At 47.3% G+C, this 26234-nt stretch overlaps 1 protein-coding gene across 1 annotated transcript in view; it reads left to right on the forward strand.

Annotated features, from left to right (window-relative positions):
* The window catches only part of TPH1 (tryptophan hydroxylase 1), a 369780-nt gene that overhangs the window by 301820 nt on the left and 41726 nt on the right, over nucleotides 1-26234 (forward strand). Inside the window, exons 8-9 of the mRNA XM_069623792.1 lie at nucleotides 3601-3727; nucleotides 5937-6032. Coding sequence (XP_069479893.1) covers nucleotides 3601-3727; nucleotides 5937-6032 — 223 coding nt within the window. The remainder of the gene's footprint in view (nucleotides 1-3600; nucleotides 3728-5936; nucleotides 6033-26234) is intronic.

The following is a 26234-nucleotide window of genomic DNA, read 5'->3' on the forward strand; positions in this document are numbered from 1 at the left end:
GGTTTATTCAATGCGATTTACAGTGCGATGGGAATGTGCTTAGGCCAATGTTTACTATCAGGCGGTATTCATGCAAAATATACTTTTACAGCCTTCTATTCATGAAAGTGAAAACCTTGCGATCAATCCTGTACAGAAATCAAAAAATAATTACTCGACATTAAGGGAGCAATAGAGGAATGGAAACATCATCTGCAATGAGGGGCCCATCCAGTGGTGAAAAGCACTTCCTTTCAAAATCTCTAGTACTTGAAAACTATAACTGCCAGAACAACCAACACACCAGGTGGGCTTAATTTTACAGTTTTGTTTTCACTGTTATCCAGTGATCACAGCACACCAGAGTTTACACCTTGTCTCTTGTGGCTTCTGAGAAATCTACCTGTGCTCCACCTATATTGTTAATAGCAAAACACTTCCTTTCTGCCTCTTACCCCTTATTTGGGACTAATCAAGGAAGAGACTTCCCATGATGAACTAGTGCAAGAGCTACTATCATGATCAGACATTACAGAACATGAATGGATTTTATTTCATAACATTCAGGTATGTGTAGCATCAGAAAAAATGCAATTGAGCCTGCTCTCTAGCTGCCATGACGCTCCGATATCTGGGCACATAGGAATCAGGGGTGCCTTGAATTGACTCTTGCTTCAGTGCTGATGGTCCATAATGTCAACCCAAACACAGAAATATATGTTATCTTGCACTGTCTGAGCCGAGAAGAAGTCTGAAAAACTGAGGCCTATTGGTTTACTCCAACCCACAGATATTCCACCATTCCCTTTGCACACAATTACTACTCAACTTAATATGGATCTTCCCCATCTACCAGTTATATTTGTACCATGGTAGCTGTGGACTGTTTTTCTAAAGCAGCTAATTTTTCCCTTTTTCCTCCGTAACCTCAGCCGTGAATATGGTTAAGAATTTTTTCTATGCAGTATATCTCTTGCATAGTTGGCCAAAAAGAAACGATAACTGATCTAGGATCCCAGTTCATTTCGCACTGCTACCCACATTCTGTTCTCATATTAGTTCCAATGAGCTTTGAGTTCAGGGTACATCCTCAGACCAATGGGAAGACAGAGTGGAGAAACCAGACACTGGAACAATATTCAATATTTACAATGCTGTGCAATCTAACTGTAGTGAACAACATGGCACATCCGAAGTAACCTATAATAATGCAACGCATTCTGCCACAAAACTTAGATGCTATCTTGTCTCTATAGCAGAGATCCCAAGCTAATGTCCTTAACTTCTATCAGACCCAGTCATGTACCATCAGCAGATGACCTGGTTTAAACAATTCTGGAAATCCATAAGACAGCAAGAACTGTCCTAGAGGAAATCAAGAAAAGTCAATAAAATTCCAGTCAGAAAAAGACGCTGAGGAGACCTGGACTTCAGACCCAGCAATAAACTATGGTTGCCAACCAAGGCTTGTTAATATGAAGCTTTACCAGTGAAGTTGACTCCTTGCTATCTGAAAACATTTCACATCCTTTTGTGATTACCTAAAGCAGCACACCGATTTCAGTTCCCACCTTCCTGGACAATCCATCCGATTTTGCATGATTCTCTGCTCAAGCAATGTGTGCTGGATCACCACCAACGTTCTTCCCCATGACCAGCCCTGGTTTAGGTTTTTAGGACACCTGGAATATGAGGTGAATGAAATAACGGAGGCAATGGCATGGCAAGGACAGCTTATTATCTAGTGTATTGAAAAGGCTATGACTTTATTTGATCGGACACGGGAACCTGCATCCCAGGTTCACGCACCTCATCTGGTGAAACAATTCTACCATCTACAACCATGGAAAACTGGAGTACCAGTGTGGCTGGTATGGGGCTGAGTCCCACCAGCCCCATCTCCTGTAATTGATCCTTACCAAGGAGCTATCGTTTTCTTGCCTGCTACACTGGTTTCCTTTCCCAATGGTGCCAAAGGTCATGGGTTTTCAGACTCAATTGGAAAACAGATGCATCCCTGCTCCAACTAAATCATGGTACGAGTGCCATGTGTGTACCTGGTGTCACCATGTTTGCCCTCTCATGCATGTGCATGTTACCTGAGCTGTGATTATGCGCAAGCACTATTCACTGCTTTCTGAGTGCTACCATGCCAAACCCTGCAATGAGGGCTGATCCCTCTTCTGCATTCAAGACTTCTATAAACATGGCTCACTAGTAAGGTTTGGCACATCTTAACGCTCTTTTTGATCATTTCTCACCCTGGGGCCTTGTGCTCTTATTCCTTCCTTGTTGCTTGTTGCCTCCTTGTTTTGCCCTCTCTCGCCTCCTGTGGTTGCCCTTTTCTATACATGGTTTGTTTTGATTCCCTGCCTCCTTTTTCGTTCCATGTCTTCTAGCTACCAAGTCCTGTCAGGACGTTACTCCTGTCTGTTTCTTAGTTCTGTTCTCCCTGCTTGTACCATCTTGCTGTTGCAGTCCACATACAGTGCAAAGCACTGTTCCTACTCCACGTTAAGCATGGGTAGTTGGAGACCATGGAGTGGGGAGCAAGGTAACTGGTGGCAACTTCTGTTTTTGTCCCGGAAAAGCTGCACGGGACCCACATCGCACCTTACTATTTCTTCAAGACATGTCAAGCAGGATAAATACACAACTGTTGTCAGCCTCTGTGAATCCCTTTGCAGTGTGCCAGGTACAGAGCGCAAACGGGATGCCGTGCTTTATATTCTTACACGAATTCAAAATCGTAGAGTGCTGGAATAGTTTGCCCACAGGTGACTTTGCCACCTTTTAGCCAAAACTGGAAACCGGGCAAGTGCCCTGGTGGGCCTCACAGCTCTTGCTTCGAGACCATGTGCTGTTGCATGTCATCAACAGAGATGTCATGAGGCGATGTGTTCTCGGGAGGACATGGGGGGACGATTTGTATCCTATGAGTCGTCCACAGCATCTCCCGCAGGGCCTGTGATGCACAAATACCGCCCTTCCTAGCATTTTTTTCCTACTCTCCCGATAAGGGGGCTGAGTGGGGAAAATCTGCAAGAGCCATCACTAGGGAGCCAAAGGGCACACTCGAATAGGCAAATATAACCTTCTGCGTCCCCTATTATAAAAACAGTGTAGGGTCACGCATCAAGCGTAGAATTCACAAGGGGAGTTTGCCCTCATTCCATTAAGTTAAAAGTATCAGGACAGCTTCTGAAACATTTATTTTGAAATGTTTTATGTGTTTGTGTGTGGATTCATGGCACATTTTTGTGAGAATGGTGGGCAGATGTAGTCTAAGAAGGTTGCATTAAAACCTTTGGCATACCACCCTGCGCCATGGTAGGCCGTATTGTCTTTTTGAAAACTTGATAAAGAGTAACCATAGTTACGGTTAGAATCCTCACTTTCTTCTTGTGCTTCCAAGGGCTGTAACAAACAAGTCTCACTAACAAGTGAATGGCCGGTCATGTTTCTGGGAAGTGTATATTATGCTGGTATGGACTCTATTGAGTTGTGTCTTAAAATGAATGTCCCCTCATTATACCCCAACATTGTTTTTCTCCTCTTACAATGATCAGTTGTTAGAATGTTTTTATCCATATAAAGACATTTGATGTTGTCTTGTTTTAGAGACACCTGCCATGAGCTCCTGGGACATGTCCCTTTACTGGCAGAGCCAAGTTTTGCGCAATTCTCTCAGGAAATTGGTCTGGCATCCCTTGGCGCATCGGACGAAGCTGTCCAGAAGCTAGCCACAGTAAGTACATGCCATTCTTTTCATCCTACGAGGGATTGTGGGGGCAGAGGGCTTGATTTCAAATCCATTACCACAACCTCTCTCTGGTGGTCGTTCTGAACATGCACCCTCGCAAAAATAACATTACTGCGCAATGAAGTTCGCAGAAAGTTTGCCTGTCTTTCGCAGCCACCCTCCCTCCCCCCCTTGCCCCCTCTCTTTTTATAGTCCGGCACTACCGCAATTGCCGCCAGGCATTGTAATCGTAGCCGCCTGTCTTTCTCATCCACCTGCCCCCCCTGAACCCTCCCCTCTCCTTCCCCTCTCCCCCGTCGTTGCAGCCACTTTCCCATCCCCTCCCTCCCCCTTTTTTCTGTTTTGTCCATTAGCACTTACTCCTATCATTTGTCCCAAGACCTCTGATAGCAGGTCGTCTGCCCCGTTCCCTCCTTGTCTTATCCTCCCACTCCCCTCCTTGACTATTCTTTATCGTCGTCTGAACTATTAAGATAGTCGCTTGTGTGTCCCTCTACTCCTTCTCTCCACCCTCCCCCATCACCTCCCACTCCTCTTGTTATTCATGCACTGCAACTGCTGGTTTGTCTCCTTGCCTCCCTCCCTCTTTCTCCCTAATTGTTGCTTGCACTTGCACTGAAACGGTGGCAGGCTTAGTATGATAGTTATTTTTCACATTCTAATTGTTTCAAGGACTTGTTTTCCTCCCATGCTCCCTCCCTCCTTGAAGAGCATTGAAACACATTCGGCCTCATTACGCGGTAGACGGTAAGGGATTACCGGCACCGGTAAGGGCACTGGTGCTGGTAATCCCTTACCACCCTATTCCGAGGTCCCTTAGCGGGTCCCTTCCTTAACGCCTGGTTACCAGGCGTTATGGAAGGGACCCGTTAAGGGACTTCAGAGCTAATAACGGTACCGCAAATTGCGGTACCGTTATTAGCTCCATCCCCATTCCCATTGAGCCCTATGGGGGCTCGAATGGGAATGGGGAATGGTTCCCGGAATGGGGACTTACCGGGTCCTCGAAGGTTGGAATGACCCGGTAAGTCCCTATTTTGGGAACCCGGACCCGGAATGCGGTAAGGGGGTAGCCATGGCGCTAAAAGCACCATGGCTACCGCCTACCGTGTAATGAGGCCCATTGTGTATAGGCGCAATACAAATAATCAATTCAATTCAATTAAATAAAAAAAGTACTCATTTTCGCATTGATTCGTTTTAGAGAGCGGTGACATGTTGCCCTGTGGTCTCTTTACATGATGTTTTAGAGACAGTGATGTAATAATGCCAGCTATTGGCTGGCCTTGCTCATTCTGTCCATGCATGCCCTATTTGTTAGTTCGAGCATGCTTTCCTGGTCTCTGCTTTTTACTCAGATGTTTTCATTGTAATTGTTATTTTTCTCACTGACACAACTAATCTCTCTCGTGAATATTTCCTGTGTACCCGATTCCCACGCAACTCCTGCGAGGATGTATGTGTGTTACAGCCGGTCACCAGCGCTGGACCCTGTAGCCAGTTGGCTAATGTGAAAAGGGCACCCCTAGACACCCCATATCTATCTTGTAGCTTCTTTGTTTTCTTTGCAACGCGTAGATAAGGAGAATACGTTAATAACCTCTCTGTTTGGGCGTCACGTTATTCGGGGAGCACTGCGCTGCACTGTATTCGTGTCAGTCTTATCTCCTCTCCTGCGACCTTGTCTACTCGTCCACACACACTGCTAGATGAGCACGGGAAGGCCTTGAGGGGGACAACGCCTGCCTTGATTACAACATACTCCTATGCCCTGAACCCAAGGCTGGGAAAGCTCGTGCACACCATACATGGCAGCATTATTCATTCAGGAGACACTAGTCCAGTCCTGGTGTTAACTTTGCATCCTGGGCCGTGTAGTCCTGGATTTCCCCATTATACGCACGGGACTACACATCCCAGAATGCAGTATTAAACCCAGGACTGGACTAGTGCCTCTCGAATGTAATGAATAAAAGCATAAACAGACTATGCAACCTCAATACCTTCATTCTATACCTAGTGAAGGCCACCTTAGCAAGTCACTCAGCCTGGGAGTGCTGCCCGGCTGGCATGGGCCAGATCACTGGACATCTCTATAATGAAAACTCACCCTGTAATCACGAGTCCCTCCTTTGCAAATATATCTGTTCACATTTGCACTGAACGTTGTTAACCTTTTGCTCCCTGTTTGCAGTGCTACTTCTTCACTGTGGAGTTTGGATTGTGCAAGCAGGATGGCAAACTCAGAGTCTATGGAGCGGGGCTGCTCTCTTCCATCAGTGAACTCAAGGTATGGATTAAACTGGTCCTGCTTCCTCACCAGCATCTGTTCCTTCTAGTTCCATCCCTGTGACCTTGACAGCTCTGAAGCTCTCATTCACCAACGGTGGTCAAAGCGTGTGTCTCAATGTAAGCAAATAGTAGGGAGGTTGAGCTAAGGGATTGGGCTGGGAGGCCAGAGCTGTATTCCCAGGGTACAGCGGCGGAGCAGGCTGTGGAGTTTCTCAGCAGAACTTCAAGACACACATTAAGTGCAAAACAAGAAGGGATGGTCAAACTGTTTAGAAACATAAATGCTTGCCTTACTAGGAGCAAAAGAGACTTGACAGGCTGCCCTATAACAAATAATGCATTTTTGTGTAAATGTGTAAATTCAACTTCTGTTCTAGAGTTATAAAAAATTAAAGAAGTTAAGAACGCTTAGCAAAATATTCAGAGTAGTACCTTCTCGCGATGACTGTAAATTAGTTTCAACAATTATTGTGAATGTCAACATTAGCATAGAAAACAGACACACTCGACCAGGTTGTATGGTGGGAAAATCTAAGCGCTGTAGGAAATACATGGTTGCCAGAAAAATAAACTGCTGTTCGTTGCTGAAGAAAACGACTATGGACCCTCATTCTCCTATCGAAGGACAATCCATAGATACTATCCTGACTGCTGCCATAGGTAGGGCTATTCCCAGAGGATCATGTTCCAGTGCTACCCCCGGCTGGTCTGCGCTGAGGTTTCATTGTGAGCCAGGCTCGTTCCTGGGGAACACCATATGTGTGCAGTGAATCTTTACTTTGCCATGGCAAATGGCCCTTGAACACTGCCCACCCGCTCCCACATTTGCTCCTGATGCCCGGGGAACAACCCTTTCCTTGGTCCTTTACAGCCTCCAAGGTAGGGGCAGCACGCTGGTCGTGGAAGCAAGACTGCGCAGAGCAACATGTTCGAAACCCGGATCCGCGCTTAGAAACCGAACTCGGCTATGGTATTAGGCGCGTTATAAAAAAACAATTAAATAACTAAATGAATGGGGTCTCACCAGATAGTGGGTGATACGGATAACCCCCAGGCATCTGGTGGGTTACTGGTAAAGCAGTCATAGCAGAATCACACCTATCTTTGGAACATGGACCCTGGTGCAGTGTTTCCACTTGACCACAGTGCTGTGATGGGCATGGAAGTGCACTGCGCCCAGACTCACATCCTGATGAGAATAGGCAGACGGGGAAAGCATGAAAAGCTGGCGTCTCTGTTTTTCCCATTCAAACGCACAAAAGTGAGGCTGTCAGCGGTCTACTGATGGACTGACTGCCTCTAATTGAGTGAGACATTCTGTGCAATGCTGTGGGAAATGGCCTGCTGCACACATCTGATTGACACATCGCTGCCTGAAGCTGAGGTCGGGGACTCTGCAGCCTTCCGTTGAAGTGAGGTGCCCTGTAGCTGAAGTGAGAAACTCTGCTGTCTGCTGCTAGAGAGATGCTGGTGCAGCAGCCAGGCTTGGACTGGCCCCTAGGGCAAGAGGCCCCTGGCCGAACCAAAAATGCAAAATGCTCGTGTGCGCCAGTTTTTTTGGTCAAAGCGGGCCCTTTTTTTGGCCAGTGTGGGCCAGTTTGATGAGTTACTTCATTTTTGGATAGTAGTTTTGACCATTGTTGCTGAATGAATATTCTTTAAATTGTACAATTTGCATTACATTTTATCAAAAATCTCCCCCTTGGGTATTACTCAAACAGTCTGTCACAAAAGGAATGAATTACCATTTACAACCGTAACCGTGGGCCACTTTTTCATTGATGCCGAGACAATTTTATGCCCCAGTCCGACACTGGCACGAGCGTGACACTTTGCACTTTGCTGCAGGAGTGTGAGTCATTGGAGTCTGCAACTAGTTTGAGATAATCTGGAGTTCATTTTATAATCGGTACGGCTGTAAAGGATGGCATAAAAGCAAGGTGCAATGGCGTTATGCCTTCATTTACCGCTCCAGCACATTTTCCGTTGCTTTTGCAAAGCAGAGTCGACATCTCCACCGTACTTTCCACCTCTGTCTTGATAGGGCTCTTCATTTTGCACCTGCATGAGATTTTCATGCAGGCACAAAACGCATGGATACCTCCACCATTTAGCACATGCAAAAAGCAGGCAGATGCCATAGGAATCCATTTGTAAACACAGCAGCACAGCATCATTTGCAAGTGGCATTTACATGTTTAGCAAAATGGAGGGTAAAAAACGAAGAGCAATGTGTGGTTTTACTCTTCACTTCCACCCTCCTCTTTGGAAATGTTTAAAATTTCATTCAGAGGCCCCAACAGCGTGTAAGTGCTAATGTGGACACTCTCCTGCGAGTAGTTAACATTCAATGAAAAATGACCCCCTGTATATTTTGCAGCTGGAGTTAAAGGTTATGTGTCTTGTCTCTAAACTAAGATGTTTCATGGGCCTTCAGTAGTTCGACTGCCCTCAAAAGGTTATGAACTCAAGGAATAAGACTCGAGAGATTGCCTTTCGTTTTGGGGCCAGTTGATGAAATGAGGGTCTGATCCCTAATGCTAGAATAAGATGATTCTCCAAGACCTACTAAAAGAGTTAGATATTCCAGCCTCTAACAGAGTCAGTCATGAATAGTTTTCTACCAGCTGCATGCATCTGCTGAGGTGGCTTTCTGTTCTCGTCCGTGCGGCTTGTGGACCACGCCCCTTCTATCCCATCTGCCCACTCCTTCCTGTTTCCTGTTTGCAAGAGCACATGTAAGCAGTGGCGTCACCAGGAATCAAATTTAGGAGGGGCACAGAGGGGGCCCAACGACAAAAGTAGGGGCGGCCACATACAAAGGTGCAGGGGCGCCTATGGAAGGGAATGAGTGACGTCACAAGCACTCCTGCAGAGAGGCTTTTGTGCCCACCAACTACCCATGCCTCACTGCACCTCCCCTCCCACCAGACTGCAGGCACTAAACCATTCAGTGACTAATGGCCCATCATTAGCAGTTTCCTGCACTCCATTCTGATGGGAGTGGCTGGTTTTAGCTGCAGGGGGAACTGAACTGTTTTGATTGTTGTGCTTATGAGTCAAGCCAAGTGCTTATGGTGCCTTATGACAGCCTCAGTTCACTATTTCTGCACAACGGTGCACTATTATGCTGTTCAGCTTCTGTGTTGTGTTGCTTTGACAGTGCAGAGAGAGCAGCCCAGCTGATGTAGCAGGGGTGAAGGGGGGCCCAGGATTTCGGAGGGGGCCCCAGGACCTGCAGCCCCACCTAGCGACGCCACTGGGATGTGAGCTGCTGAATCATTTGTTGTTAGTGCTGAGGCCGGAGTTGGAACATAGCTCGAGCCACAGTTTACGAAGCTGCTGCCACACTGGGGAAAATGTGGTTGCATCCCAGTAAATTATCCGCAGCCCTTGAGTCGCAAGTGTCCTTCAATATCCAGTTTCTATGAGGGGGTGGAGCTCTGGGGCACTGGCCTGCAATGTGGTGGTCTGGCATTTCCCTAATCGGTGTGGGGGGGGGTGCACTATTACAGGGCACTGCCCTCTGAGTACCCTTTGTGCAAGGTAGTATGTCTCTGCTGCGGTTTGCCATATGTTGCCTGTTACAAACATTACTGGTGTGAACGCGAGTGCTGGTATGTTGGTCTGTTTACTTGGTGATTGGCAGCTGCCATTTTTGTCCACCGCAGCTCGCTGCATCCTCTAGTGCAGCTATTGTTGTAACATGACAGCTGAAGCAGTGCATTGGCGTTTGGCTGCGTTTACTTGAGCCTATTGAAATAACTTATCCACCATAAGAAGTGTATTAACCACAGTATGGCTGCACATTATGCATTTGAAATATATCTTAATTAGTAACAATGAAATGTCTCCAAAAAGTGATCAAAAGCCCAGAGTCCTCATAGCTACCTCTGCTGCAATTCCCATACATGTAGTGGAACATCGCTGACTTTGGGCCTGAATGTGCAAGCTCAACATCTCAAAGTGCAGAGACTCTTAAGGAAATGATAACTGCTGCAAATAAGTTAACACAAACTGGCTTACGAGGGTTACACAGTGAGGTGACCCAGGCTTGGGTGGAGGAGAAGCCAAGAGATAGAGGCACAGAAAATAAAACGCTTTCTCGGCCAATCCGACGTCTTCTACATGATATTTTTAAGAGAAGCAAATAGAGATTTCAATCTTTTGCAGAAAAGAGCAGACGGGAGAGAGAAATAAGGAGTAAATCAAGCAAAGTTCCCTGTGCATGTTCAGAATCAAATGAAGTGCCATTCATAGCATCTAGTGAATCAAGGCACGTGCCCTCCATTAGTCTCCATAGTTACTAGTGAAAAGGAGAAAGCATATCACACCATGGCACACATGGAGTGCTTGGGATTGGCGGGGCCTTCATGAGCAATGGAACAGTCTACGCAGTATTCAAAAGACATCACTCACAGAGATCTCCAGTAATGTTTCACGAGTGATTGAGTCTCCCCAAACTACCTTATCATAATCCATAATCCTGCAGTCTCGCCTCACTTTTATATTATAAGAAGAACAGTATCAATAGTAAGATTGATTGATTGATTGTTTATTTGTATAGGGCCTATACACAATGGCCCTCATTACGACCCTGGCTGAAAGTGACTGACCGGACCGCCACAGCGTAAATAGCGTTTCCGCCATTGCACGAAGGAGCAAAGTGCGGCCCATTCCGACCCATCGGGCACGAGCACCACGGCATGGCGGAAGTGCAAAGTCCGCGATGGCGGAAATGACCCCAAAACGGCCCACACCGCCGCCGTACGGCGCCCTAGGTGCAATACCGCCACCCATCACAGCGGACACCGCAGTGTGCGCCTACCGGAAAGTACGGTGACCGGAAATATACGGAAACGGAAGTAAAAACATGGGCCCGGAACGGGAAACATCCCGCCGAACACCTATAAAACCACTAAAACCACACAACCACCAAAAACACTACCCTGAGACACACCCCAACCCGTCATCCACCCTAGCGAAACCAAGAAAAATGGGAAAAGTAGCGAAGAAAGCGTGCGACCGCAAGCGGCAGGTCCACTTCTCCTGTGAGGAACTCACCGTGCTAACAGAGACCCTCCAGGAGAATGCTGCCGTCGTCTTCTCCACGCAAATGACCAGGACGGCACTTGCGAACAAGAAGGCCATATGGGCTCTGGTGGCACAGCGGGTAAGTGCGGTGGGGACCGCACCCCGCAACCCACAGCAATGCAGAAAGCGATGGGACGACCTGCGGATACGCGTCCGCAGCATACTCTCTGCCAACCGCAACATTGCCACAGCCACCGGGGGAGGTCCTGAATCACCCATCAAGTTGACCCCCTGGGAAGAAATCTGTGCCTCCACCATCGGAATGGAGAGCATAGAGGGAGTCGGAGGGATGGAGAAAGGAGTGCAGACATCCGAAGATTCAGGTAGGTGGGCCAGATAAAACAATGCTAAATCCACAATGTCCAATCATGCGAAGTACCATGTGTCCACATAGTGCAACAGAAACACATGGCCAGGAGAACGTCCACATACATCGGCCTGATAGCGCACGTTAAAACTCACAATAAATACATAAATAATTAAAAACCCCTAAAACACCCACTACACGTGCAGCAGGCACACCCTAACTGCAGGCTGCCAAACAACTGCACCCTCACTCCACACACAAATGAAAGCACCTCCAAGGCCCCGACCCAAATCACCCTCAGGTACCACCCCAATGCATGTGATACAATGCCATTCCAATTCCCGCAGACCCATTAATAACCCTCGCCCTCCTTTACTCCACCACAGGGTCCGATCCAAACGACGAGCATCAGGACACCCCTACCAGCACACCTGCAAAGAGGGCCAAGACCAACGGCCAAAGACCCTCCACCTCAGCTGCACGCATCAAGACACGGCAGCAGCACAAATCAGGTGGCAGCACAGAGGAGGGAACATCAACAGGCACCCCAGCAGCCAGCATGCCCACACCACCACCACCACAGGTCCCCCCAACGGATGCCACAGAAGGCACTGCCTCTGGTGGCAGCAGCACCATAGGTGACACCCCATTGATGGCAGCATGCTCCGACACAGAAGACGGGGATGTCGAAGTCAGATCCATCCATGACCTGTCCCAATCCCCCTGTCTGTCCCATCCCGTACAACATGAGGATACCACGCAGGGGCACCCACAAGACGACGACTGGCCATCCCCCACAAGCCCTGTGGCAAGGCAACATGAGGTCAACAGCCCCTCTGTGACACCCCCGCAAATGGCCATGGCCCAGCAGAGGCAACAGTCCCTCGACCAGTTAATCGTGCAACAGCAGCAACTGGCCACGATCCTCAAGGACCATGCCGATGAATGTGGGGGCACTAAGGCAGACATAGAAACATCAACTGAGACACTTAGGGCAGAAATGGAGAGAGGTACAGAGACACTAAGGGCACAAATGGAGAGCAGCACCGAGAGCCTGAGAGTCCAAATGGAGAGAAGCACCGAGAGCCTGAGAGTCCAAATGGAGAGAAGCACCGAGAGCCTGAGGGGGGAACTGCATGCGACGTCCAAAGACGTATGTGCCGAACTTGCCGCAGTGCGCCGTGTGCTCACTGAGCTCTCGCAAACCCTTAGGGACATGCATGGACGTGAGCAGGCAGAGACATCATCCGTTGCAAGTTCCGTCCAGGGCAGCCCCCAACGTAGATCTGGGAGGAACCTGCGCTCCACAGGCAGGGGTGCCCCTGATACCCGCAGAGGGGGCTTGCAATAGCGACAGCCCACTGACAATGAGCATCTTTGGACACTGGTGTTCGGGGGGGAGGTAGGAGGGTGGAGGGGGTGTGTTGGGCTCACTTGGGTGGCGGGTCGATAGGGTGTTCAACATGATATCACATATGCCATAAACAGTGCACGATCAACCAATGAGATGTGTGGACATTGATCTTTGTGTACTAGGCCATCATAGGCGTACAGTCCATATTGTGCATGTCCCAGACACACACAGTGCCACGAGTCCCGTGTCCATGTATCAGCCACCAGGCGTGAGTGCTAGAAGCATGCATCAATGAGATGCTGACGAATGTCACGGCCCTCCGGTGCCTCGCAGACTCCTTGAGGTGCTGCCACATCCCCACCCTCATCATGACCATCATCAGGTGCTTGCAGTTCTGCGTCAGGGGGCATGGGCACATTTCTACGTACGCACATGTTGTGGAGCATGACACATGCCATGACCATCTTTGCAACCTTCTCATGGCGGTACAGGAGTGCCCCGCCAGACCTGCTGAGGCAGCGGAAACGAGTCTTCAGTAGGCCGAATGCCTGTTCTATGACTACACGGGTACGTGAGTGGGCATGGTTGTAGTCCTCCTCATGCTGGTCCCGTGGGTTCCGGACTGGTGTGAGGAGCCATCTCTTCAGTGGATACCCAGCATCACCTGTATGTGGACGAGAAACGTATGATGTGGAATGCCATTGCTACGTACGCACCCCCCCCTTCCTGCCAGGTCATTGCCGCATCACATACCCCACATCATCATGCATGAAATGAGACTCACCGAGTAGCCAGGATCTGTTCCCTGCGTGTCGCTCCATGTAGCGTGGTATAGTAGAGTTCCTCAAGACCATAGAATCATGGGTTGATCCAGGGAATCTGGCACAACAATGTGTAATGATCCTGTTGGAGTCACACACCATTTGTACATTCAGGGAATGAAATTGTTTACGGTTGCGGTACTGGGCCTCCATGGCATGTGGGACGACCAATTCCACATGGGTGCAGTCGATGGCACCAATGCAACCCGGTATGCCGGCAAGTGCATGGAATCCCACTTTTGTGTTTGTAATTTCCTGCTCCGAGCGTGGTAGAGAGATGTAGTCGTCTGCGTGCTGCAGGAGGGCATCGAGCACTTGCAATAGTGTCCGTGAGAACAGTGGCTGAGAAATGCCATGCAACTGTCCGACTGTGTGCTGGTAGGTGCCTGTGGCCAGGAAGTGGAGTACAGACACCACCTTCAGTAGGGGTGGGATGGCGGTTGGGCTATCTATCATGCTGACAAGGTCAGCCTGTGTCATGTCCACAATGGCGGCTATGGTGTCCCGGTCCAGACGGTAGAGGGTGTGGATCTGCTCATCAGTGAGGTTGAACGGATGTGCTCGGAGGCGTGGGATTGCGGGCTGCCTGCGTGGTGGTAGTGGCTGTGCTGGCGGCCCTTGCTGGCCCTGCCTTGCCCTCCTCCTCCTCCTGCGTCTCCTCCGTGCTGCCAGTTGTAGTTGGTGTTCGTCTTCTTCTTGGAGTTGGAGTACTTGCAGTGCTATCAGGTCCCCCAGGGCCAACATCGCGAGTCCTGCCGGTAGCATTTCGGTGTGGGTGTGGTTGTGGGAGGAGACTGGGTGTGCAATTTATGTGTTTTCAGGCTGTATGGCCTCCACCTGTGGTGATTCATTCCACCTTTGCAAACTGCTCTCCCCTTTGGCCGAGCACGTCCCGCACACAACGTTGCAATTCGAGGAATGGCATCTTGCTATTGCAATCATGTATTTGTACCCGATGGCCGTGTAACATTGGTTGATATGTTCATTCTGCTGTGGTCCCATTGTTTCACATACTATCTGTGCAGGCGCGAACAGACTTGTGAAGGGTCAGTGGAACGTAGTACTCGAGTAACGGTGGGCCCTCATGCATCACTGTACCGAGTTGCAACGACGGGCGGGGCGTCCCATTTGTGGGTGAAGGCAGTTGCCATTTTCACACACAGCCGCACTAGATGGATTAATTAGTGATTTCAAACGGCCACAGATGCCTCTTCGACGTGATGTTGCAAATGAGGAATTCGAAGGGCGGCGCTTTCGGTTTTCAGCTAGCGGCGAGGAAATGCCCACAGGTCTGACTGCAAATATAACGTTCTATTGTTCAATGTCCTTGAGACAGGGGCCATGGCGAGGATGCAATGATTGATATGAATGGTTTGGGATGCGCAATAGCGACGTGGGCGATGAGGCCGGACGTTCCCAAATACATGTTACTTCACTACACTGGAATTACGGGCTGGGGCACTGTGGATTTTGCAGGCTGCATAACGCACAGACTCAATGGATATTTCTAATGTTATGTGAGTAAATATTCAGGCGTTTTAATCCCGGGATGAGGGAATGATGAATGGATGCATGGGCAGGTGATTTGATACAGAGTTTGCCATGTACAGGGCTTCTTGGAATCTATCCGCCTCCCCTGCGCTATGTGATGCAGGGCTGCCATAGTGGGACCATCGTCTATCTGGCCTTGTTGAGCCCTCCCTGTCTCGACGCGCCCTCAGACACTTGTGTCCATGCACGTTACCAATCCCATCTGATGGATTCTGTTTTGACAGACGCATGCACAGGTACACTCGTTTGTGATGGTGTTTACACCTCGATATAGATGGTTATGAGTCGCAAGTGGTTTTGGGGTGGTGATGATCCTTTGGAGTGGGCTAGCATGCATATGGCTGTGGATTTAGTGTGATCATTGAAGTGAGTTGTTCGGATGTAGTTCTGATTGCCATTCTGTTCTTTTTCTTTTCTTTTGGTTGACAGGTATCTCCTCCCCTTTTGCCACTGCCATCTGTATGCCACTCCTGCAGATGGCTTTTACTCCCGACACCTGCTGCTTCGTGTTAATCAGTGGAGCAGCATTACGATCTTATGGGACGATCGCCAATGGGCCACATGCCCTTACGCAGTACTGGTGGCTCGGAGCAACATTTCGGCCTTTCAGCTGGACTAGTGCCTCCACATTGGGACGGCCCTGCGGTTCTGTGCGCTTCCATGTTGCCTTTTCGTACGTGAATGTGGCTCTGTGTACCATGATGGAACAGGGCGTCACACAAGTAGTGGCTGGTCATTTCTTGCGGATGCAGCCCACAATGGTGAAATGTGTTTTGGAGTTCATGGCCTAATGGCTGTATGGGCTTGGTGATTTTGTTGTGCATTAAATTTCTATTCTGATTTGGCCCGTGTAGCGTTCTTCTTTGCAAGTGATGTGGCATATTCCTATTTGGGGAGCGATGTATTGGGAGGAGATCTGCATTGGGTTCCAGCTTCGGAGTTTAGTTGCGTGGTACTGTACTGGGCGCGTTTGCCTACGAAGCCCAGTGAGGTCAGGGATGGGGGCTGCCAATATGACTGTTTGAATGTTGTCATGCTCAGGGGCGGGGGATTGGGTTTTGTGTAACAGATGCCGGTCAGCCAGGTGGACTGGTGGAATGATGTGATTTTCGGAATATTGCTGGTCACAGGTGCCTGTGTTTGCGTGCGTTTCGGGGGGGGGGGGACTGTGGTCATGTCCATTGGATTGGCTTCTGTATTCGTGCCATCTGTGCCCTGCAGCTCCCATTGGCCCCTCTTGTGTTTCTTTTGTTCGTTGGCATGCATGGGTGACTTGTACATTTCACTGGTTGCATTGTGACTTCATTGCACCTACGGGGAGTTGTACTTTGTGGGCAGGGAGCGGTGTACAGGCACTCAGTGGGGCCGTTTACGGTTGATTCGCAATGCCGTACTTCTCACCATGGCGGAATGGTACATTCCGCCATGCTTGATGGCGTTAGGTACATGTCCGCTAGGGTCGGAATTGGCGTACCCTTGCGCCATGGTGGTATTTACGGTTTGGCATGGCGCGCGCGCGCGTGCTTGGTGCAGTTAGCGTTGGCGTTCACTACGGTGTCGCTAATGGCTTCGTACTTTGCGGTGACGGGTCATAGTCGCACCGAGCGCTATTCGATGGCGGTATTGCATTTCCGCCATCGTTTTCCGAATTCCGCCAGGGTCGTAATGAGGGCCAATGTGTTTCAGAGCGCTTCAAGGAGGGAGGGGACATGGGAGAAAACAAATTACATTCGTACAAGTCCTTGAAACAATTCAGAATGTGAAATAACTATCGTACTAGGCCTGGTGACATTTCCGATAGTGCAAGTGCGGAAACATTTATGGAGGAGAGGGGGAGGGAAAAGAACATGAGAACAAACAAGCAGTAACATTACTATGCCTGACGACAATTAAAATTACAAGTGTAAAACAAGAGGAAGGGGAGGGTGGAGTGAGGGGAGGAAAGGAACACAAAAATGACTAAGGACTAAGGGAAAAGGGAGAAGACAAGGAGGGCAGGGGGGGACAGACAGGCTGCTATCAGAGGTCATGGGACAAATGATCAGAGTAAGTGCCAAATGGCATGAAGGACAGAAAGAGGGGGAGGAAAAGGGGAGAGGAGTAAGAGAGGGGGGGACAAGACATACATCCATCAAACATGTCTATGCAAGGATAAGAGGTAGCAGAGTGCAGAGAGGGAGAGAGAGACCACACGAACGGAGAAACAGGGGAAAGAGGGCAGGGGGGGCATAGAGACCATTCCAGGTGATTGAGTCTGCTACCCCACCTGTTACACCAGCCTGTCACAGAAGAGGCGGTTGCACTCGCAGGTCAAGGCACGAGCCATGAGAGGCACTTCCAAATGAAACAGTGGCACGGTTTAGCGACAAGGCAGAGTCAAGGTTCGTTTGGTTACATGACTTGGAAAAGCTCAGCAGAGTGAGTAGCAACGATTGGGATTTAATGAATGACTGCATCATGATCAGCGTCTTTGCGGAGGAAAACCTGGGAGGACCTGGTAGGCGCATTAAGGAGTGACAGACTGCAAATGTATTGCTCCACCTCAACTATGGCCCTTTGACTGCAGCAAAACGTTCCAGTGGTGCTTTACAGAGGCCCTCTGGACATTTTCATCTTGATGTCCCTCTAGGCCGGACGTGCCCTATGGCCTAGCAGGAGTCTCCAAGGATGGTGACCTCTTCCAGAAAATATCCATAAGCATTGCTCAATTCCAAGAAAGAAATCAGGAGTGCAAATAAGGATAAAAAGATACTCATCCTCATATCGAATGCCTTTAATGAGTTGGGAGGACCTGCTAGCTGATCCTAATTTTATATATATTATCCTAGAAATGTCCCTCTTTGATGCAGGCATGCTATATTTGCTGCCAAAATTATTTTTGTTCACACCCTTTTCCTCGACTCGTTCATCTCCCCGTTTTTGTTTTTCTCTGCTAAAGTTCCCTTTTCTGTCAAGTACACAAATATACCGCTAGGTCCTGTGTACACGTGTATTTCTTTTACCCTTTATAAATTGTTTAGTTTAGTTTAGCTAGTTTATTTGTATAGCGCAGCCAAACCCTAGGGTAACTGGGCGTATTAGACTTGAGGAGCAACAGAAGTTACAGAAAGGTTGCAAATGCGAAATACATTGGAGGATAATACAGTGGATGGCAAGAGGACCGGGTTACAATGTGGTCCGCGACACAGTTGCATATTGCAGTTCAAAGTATATTACATGTGTGTAGGAATTGTATTCTTAGTGCGATGAAAGCCACATTTTCATCTTAGCTCTGAATGCCCAGAATGGTTCTTCGGACCTGATTATCATGGGGAGTGCGTTCCAGCATTTCGCTGCCAGCACAGGGAAACTAGATCCACCTGCTGTTTTCAGATTGAATTTGGGGATGTTCTGTTAGTGCATGTGCTAGTAGGTCTGGATGAACTGTGTCTGGAGAATTTGTCAGATTGATAGCGTGGGGCAGTCAGTGAGAGGCATTTGTGAGTAATTACGAGCAATCTTAGTTTGATTCTATCCTGGATAGGGAGCCAGTGGGCTTCCTTGCTGATGGTAGAGATGTGGGCCTTGCAAGAAAGGTTAAGGGCACATCTAAAGGCATTATTCTGTAAGACCTGAAGTCTGTTCAAGTTGTGATTAGTGGAGCTCAGGAAGAGTGTATTACAGTAGTCTAGTCTGGACAGTATCAATGCTCTAGATAGTGTGAGGCAGCTGGTAGTTGAGAGAAATGGCTTACAGGCATTAATTAGTTTATTAGTGTAGGCCGTGGATGAAATGGTGGCGTTTATTTGTTTTTTGAGCGATAATGTGGAGTCGAGATACACGCCCAACGTTTTGACTTCTTTTGAGACTTTTATAATATTGCCATCAATGGTAAATGATTGGAACCTAGGGTCCAATTTGTTAAGGCGGGCCTGGGATCCTACTATGAGCAGTTCCGTCTTGTCGTCGTTCAAGCAGAGGCTATGGGTGGCCATACATGCTTGAATTTCACGGTAGATTTCATTAAGTTTTGCAGTATCCTTCTCATAACTCCCAGTGAGTGTGATGAGGACCTGGGTGTCGTCCGCGTAATTGGTATAAGTGACACCCAGTTCGTCAAGTTGGTCAAAGAGGAGCTTGGTAAAGATGTTGCAAAGCGTGGGGGAAATACAAGAACCTTCGGGTACTCCACATTGGATTGGGACAGGGTCATCTGCAGCCGAAGGTGCGAAGACCCTAGTCGACCTATCAGACAAGAAGAACTGAATCCAATTGATGGTATTCTGTGAGAATGTGGCAACCGAGGAAAGGTGTTGGGTGGGAATTTGTTTTTGAGTTACGTTTAATTGTCATGTTTTGTTTACCTTTTTGAGTACATTTGTAATTTTACATTGGTTGTAATTACTTCTAAAATAACAAAAGCCAGTGACCAAAGTGAGTATAGATAAAAATTCAAAGTAAGCGTGCTCTCTTACTTTGAAATGCTGGTCCAACTTGAACATTCCTTTGAAATGCATTACAAAGGATGAACACGTTGCTGGGTAAAGCAGGAAAATGTGTCATTTTTAACATTACAATTAGCACATTTTGAGGGTTGGACAGTGAGGGTTAAGGCAAGCAAGATAGGGCTAATGCTGGAGCAAGAGAGACTGCCGGCTGCTGCCGGAGTGAGGCCTGCTGCTCTAATAATGACTTAACAATTGTTGGTCTGTTTATGGAGTAAGATCATTTGTTGTTGGGCTGCGAGATTACCCTGTTGAAAATGCACAGCTATGGGTATGTGCAATACAGTAGTGAAAATCTCTGCAACCTGCTTGTCAGGGCGTTTCTACATGTTCTAGGCTAGAGTTTGGGTAATGTTGCCAAAAGTAGAAAACAAACAAGCATGGCTATTTGAGATACCCTTAGCTCACCTATTTGGTAAATTGAGCAGTTCAAAATACAGGGTAGCATCCTTACATTCCTTCCTTTGATGTGCACTCCTTGCTTGGTTCTTGACTATCTCATCTCAGAATATCTGCTATTCGCACCCAGGGAAGGGTGCTCAGCCAATCAGGTGGCTGGAACAGCGGGTGAGATTACACAATCACTGTCCGCTGTCCCAGCCACCCGAGGCACTTTCCGGGTGGTGCTTTTTTTCTTTTTATAATTTTTTTGTAACGTGTGGAGGCAACAGGGAGGCTCTCCTTGTTGCTTTCCCACGTTTGAAAAACCCAATTCCCCTTCCCCCAACCACTAACTTACCTGCAGGAGGAGCATCGGGGGCTCCGGTCACCGATGCCCCCTTGTCTGGCCGCCACTATTGAAATAGAAAAGGGACTAGGTCCCTTTTTAGATGACGGCGGCGGCCATTTCTGAACATGTTTTCAATGGGTGCCGTTTTCCAAAAAGGGGTGTAGTACCTTTTTTATTTTCATGGTGGTGGCCATTTTTTCATCTTTCTTTTCTTTCCGAGGGAGATGTGCTTGCGCTCAGCACATCGCCTGGCATAAGCAACAAAAATAAGGAAATGGACACAGCCATGAAAATAGTAAAGGGACTAGGTCCCTTTTTCAGATGACGGCAGCGCAAATCCCGGGGGGCGAATAACTTTCACCGCCGCTGGGCTGGACATGGCATTTAACAGCCCGCAGCCCAAGCTGAGGCCTTTGCTTCACTCTGGTCATGTCCGCCCCGGCGGCGGGGCGTGAATGATATAGCATTATTCTGTGTGTGGCGCTTTTTCCCTGTAGAAACATGTTCCCAACCAGAGAGACTCTTTCAATTACTTTGATTTCCCAAAAGAAGTGGTGCAGTCGCTTCAATGTCTATATCGTCAAGTCAAGAAATATTTTGAGTCTTTGGCTCAACCCAAATCTGACAGAGTGCAATTCCAAAAAAACTTGAGACTAGATTTGAAATGTGCAGTTCATAGTCTGGCAGTGGAGCTGCAGATCATAAAAGGCAAAAATGCGTATTTTAAAGATCCTGTGCCATTTCAGCTATGCATTGAGGCCCTCTAAATTAATTTCTCTGATGATTAGTTTGATGTGGAACCTGGTAGAATCAAGGAATTTCTTGATTCCTATGTGATCCAATTTAAATGTAAGCCTCGTTTGTTTGGTTCAGACAGGAAGAAGGCTGGGCCTGTGTTGGGAACCAGCCTCACCCTGCTTGCTTTCGGCTATGCCTTTAGTGATGACATTTAATGCGTCATGGGGGTATATTCTGCCTAATGGCTGCCTTTTGCCAAAGGTTTGGCCATTGGTTGCAGAGTATTCTGCTAAAGAAATGTTGTTTGGTCTGGAACAAAGCACAGTTGATGTGCTCTTCTATATCACCAGTTTCAACCAGAGAGCAGTGAGCAGAAACCCATTGGTTACAAAGGGTGCATGACAATCTGTTCTGAAGGGTATTGCAGAGAAAATAACAGATGAGTTGGCTTGAGTCACCCATACTCCCAATAGTCAGGGATTGTTTGAGCAGGTGAAGCTTATAGACTTTCGCCTTCAGAAAAGGAAGAGGGAAATCTAGATACTGTGGTATCTGGAGTCTCTATTTCTCTCCAGAGAGTGTATTATCTAAATTGTCTAGCTTCCCTTTGCAGGATACTTTGTCTTCTTGTGTTAAAAGATGGGGATAGTCCACCTTCGAGTATGTTAATCTTGCAGTGAACTATGGGGTTCCAAAGAACTTTTAAGATAGGATTAGGAAGTGGTCTGCTAATGTACATGTCTATGTCACTATGTTTTTTGTTGGGTATCCAGAATTAGTCTTTCCACCAACCAATGTGTGGGTTTGTTGAAATCGTTGAATGTCACTTCCACACTGTGTTAGGCTGTCTTTGTTCGGAGGTTGTATAGCAATAATGATTACTGTGGATACTTTTTTCACGTGGGGCCACTTTACCCCATTAAAAGGTTCCCCCATTGTCATTGAGCTGGATCAAATCTTTTTTGTGGGGATTTTTGTCACTTTTGTTTGCATTTTTTGCAAATATTGCTTATCAAGGCTCTGTCAGTATTTTGATATTTTGGGAAACTTATTTCAGAAGGGTTGTCTGAGGTGGATGGTTCTTGCCAGCTCAGGGCTTATTGAGTGACTGTTGTTTTGTAACTACGCCCTGTTACCAAGGACTCGCGCTGTGAACTACCTTGACCCATTGTTGACTACTGCATACTCTCTCTGACTTGAAACTGATTAGGGACTCGTGCTGTGATAATATAAAGCAGCACGTGCCTCCCGATTGTATTTGTTTTGAGATCTGCTTTATAGTCTGGTGAACCTTGCATGCTACTAGTGTTAGGGTGCACTGCCACTACATGTCCCACACTCATTGCAGCAAAGGACTTGCCACAGCCTACCTAGGCAGTAATAAGATTTTGCTGGACTATAAGTCTCAGAAGCATCGGCACCCTTTAACTCGTAACGTCAGGCGCTTCAGCGCCGGCGCTTCGAGTGACAAGCCGGTCTTGTGCCAGTCCTCGCGGTCCCTCGGTGTCGGGCCAGACCCCTGCTACTTTTTCTCCAGCCCTACCCCAGCACACGGTAAGAATGGGAATTGAAGCCATGGGTGACATTTGGGTTGAATTACACGACATGCAACGTATGGAGGCAATCCATCAACATGCAATGCTGGTCATGGAACGGGGTACGATACATCCTCACAATACCCTACACTGCTCGCTCCTGAAATATGAACCCTTCCAGAAACAGGCACATAAATGTAAGACAAACAAGAGTATTACAACCCCTAGTGAAATCATACCAAACATAAATCTAAAGGTATGTTTGCTAAACACAAGCTCCTTAAACCAACATGCACAAAACGAACATGATTTCATACTGGAGGAGAACCTTGATATCATGTGTCTCACTGAAACATTGTTGCAAGACCCGATTGGTCCCACCTGCACCATTGCATTTCCTACAGGCTGCACTATACATCACACTAATAGAGACACAGGAAAAGGGGGTCGGGTAGCAATGATAATGTGAGATTCACTACTTATGTTTCCTTCTCCACTGACATGCCAAGGCTGCAAAACACTTCATTTGAAACATTGCCCTACTGACATAAACTGTGTGAACTTTGTCCTCATCTACAGACCGCCATCTCTTGCGTCAGAATTTAATGAGGATCTCACTGGACTGCTCAACTACTTAAAAGTCGCAACTCATCCACACTGGTCCTAGGAGATCTTAATCGCTGGTGGGGTGACCCCAAGGATAAAAAGGCAGTAGACCTAGAGAAGGCTCTAATCGATCTTCATTTTCAAGTTAAAAACTCTGAAGCCACAATGGACAATGGTCACCAGCTAGACTGGATCATCACGAATAATCTAGCCACCAACAACTATACGACCACTCCGTATATCTGGGTTGACCATTACAAAATATCCTACACAACCACCTTGCCCACTCCTCTCAGGAAAACTCCCAATGAACCCAAGAAAATGACATGTAGAAATTTCAAGAAAATCGAAAGAACACACATAGTGTCTTGTGATAATAACATCCGAGCAGACCTTAGCGAGGATGACACTTGTGAGAAAATCATACCCAAATATGAACAACATACCACATCTCTCATTGACCAATTAGCCCCCCTACGCCCTAAACAAGTTAGACCTAACACCAACCACCAGAAATGCTATAACTCAGATTTAGTGGCTCAAAAAACGGAAAAGACAGCTTGAAGCCAGATGGTTGAAAAAACCAACCACTAGCAACAAGGACATCTGGAAGGAACTCGAGAGGTCCTATAAAAGGAACTTTGTAAAGTTAAAAAGAACGACTTTAATACACAAATTCAGAAAGCCTCCAATACTCCAGCTAAACTGTTTGAGATACTAAAATCTATCGACAAGCCTGAGTCGCTGACTCCGGCCTTTGTCCCGTCCCAAGCAGAATGTGAAAACACCCAAGTCGCTTTCTGTAATAAGATCACTAAAGCAAGAGAAGTAATAGCGAGTGCCCAACTAAATAAAACCAAGTACCAACAACCACACATGAAAAAGAAAACAGATCATCCAGACAAATTTCATTTTCAAGAAATTATGACGGCGGACATGCTGAACACCCTGGCATTGATGAAGCCTTCATCCTGCGCAGAAAATATACTTCCTCCTAAAATCATACTCGAAAATGCCGACATATTGCACCTGTACTTGCAAGAATGGTAAATACCTCACTCCGAGACCAAACGGTTCCCAAGAATATAAAAAAGGTGACTATCACCCCACTGGTCAAAAAGCCCAACCTAGACCAACGAGAGCCAGTGAATTTAAGACCTATAACAAATTGTAATTTCATTCTAAAAGTTATGGACAAAGTCGCAACTGCGCAACTGCAAGCATATGTAGAGACCAACAAAATATTACATCACCAACAATCAGGTATCATCAATAGGGGCAACATTGGTCTGCTGATTCTGCTAGACCTTAGTGCTGTGTTTGATTTCGCCAACTGCTCCGGGGAAGCTATAGGCTGGCTATCGTCATTCTTAGCACACCGAATCTCCAGAGTACATTGGGGTGGCAAATTCTCTAGTGAGTCCACCATTTTCTGTGGTGTCCCCCAGGGAGCTAGTCTATCACAACTTCTCTTCAACTTATATCTACGCCTCATGTGTGAAGTGTTTTTAACTAACTACGCTAATGACACTCAGCTGGTAGTGGAACTGAACGGGGACCACGTGAAAGACAACAAAATGGTAAATGAACTCTACAATATCATCGAACAGTGGATGGATCATAAGTGGATTTGTTTGAACGGGGAAAAAAATGAGTTGATAGTATTCGGGTCCAAACAGGCCAGAGCTAAACTACCATCCAGCTACGAATCCTTCATGAAAAAAAGAGTCCCACATCCAAGTAGTGACTAGCGTGAAAACCTTGGGCATGACTTTGGAAGCCTCCCTGAGCTCAGATGCTCAAGCCTCCTACGTCAGCAAAAACTGCTCTTACTACTTAAGACTGCTAAAAGCCAACAGACCTGTTCTTAACAAATCAAACTGCGCTACCATAGCCAGAGCGACCATCCTGTCTAAACTGGACTATGGCAATGCCCTACTATTGGGGGCTAGTAAACAATGCCTGACAAAATTCCAGCATATTCAGAACCATGCTGTTCGGATAAATGAGCAGAAAGCAAAAACTGACCACATCAGTGAAGAACGAAAGGAATTACATTGGCTTAAGGTCGAAGACTGTGTAATTTTCAAATCAATGACACTCACTCACAAGTGCCTATATGGTAAAGCTCCGGCTTACCTAAAGTCCAAGATCGTGGGCTACATTCCAACCCGCACTCTAAGATCTGAGACTCAAGGGCTTATTACAACAAATCTTCAAAGGAAAGCAAATGGGCTGGGCAAAGCCTTCCCTAACCGGTCAGCTCAGCAATGGAATAAACTGCCATTGAACCTGAGAGTGGAACCCAACCTCCTCAGATTCCGAAAGCAATTAAAAACCTTCCTATTTAAATGAACTAAACAACCCTCAGCAGTACTTGTCCACATCTGTGTCTTGGCTTACCAAGCATCTCGTGCCCTGTACCTTATAGTCAACATGTTATGTGTAAGTCAATGTCTCTATGTGGCGCCCCGATGCCTGCGGGCTTTTGGCGCCTTATAAACAAATAAATAAAAATAAAACTTTGGTGCAGAATGGCGTTCACCATCAAGTAATGGTTAGATGGAGAGGATGAACGCGACTGGGTATAAAACACACTCAAGAATAATTGGAGCACTCTGTTGCACATGGCAGAGTTTGCATTTAATAAACCACTGCAATCTGCTAACCAGGTGTGACATTTCTTGTGTCTGCTTGATCTGCATCCATTGTTGGTTCCAGATGTCATAATACACTAGCAATCAGGCCCTGCTTCCAAAATATTTTGTATGTGTTCCAGCATATTCATCGAACATTTGTTGATAATCTTAACTGGTCAAAGAAAGCATTGATACGGTTTGCTCTTGCTTCTCTGCAACTTACCTGCTCTTATTCTGAAGGCGTCAAGGTTCTTTTTGTTCCATCATGTTGGAAGTTGTGACGTGATGCTGTTGAGCAGTGGGGAGGGGCATGGTTAAAGTGCAGGTTGGCGTTGTGGGTT

Source organism: Ambystoma mexicanum, chromosome 11 (genome assembly GCF_040938575.1).
Source record: "Ambystoma mexicanum isolate Mex_15411 chromosome 11, UKY_AmexF1_1, whole genome shotgun sequence".
NCBI lineage: Eukaryota > Metazoa > Chordata > Amphibia > Caudata > Ambystomatidae > Ambystoma > Ambystoma mexicanum.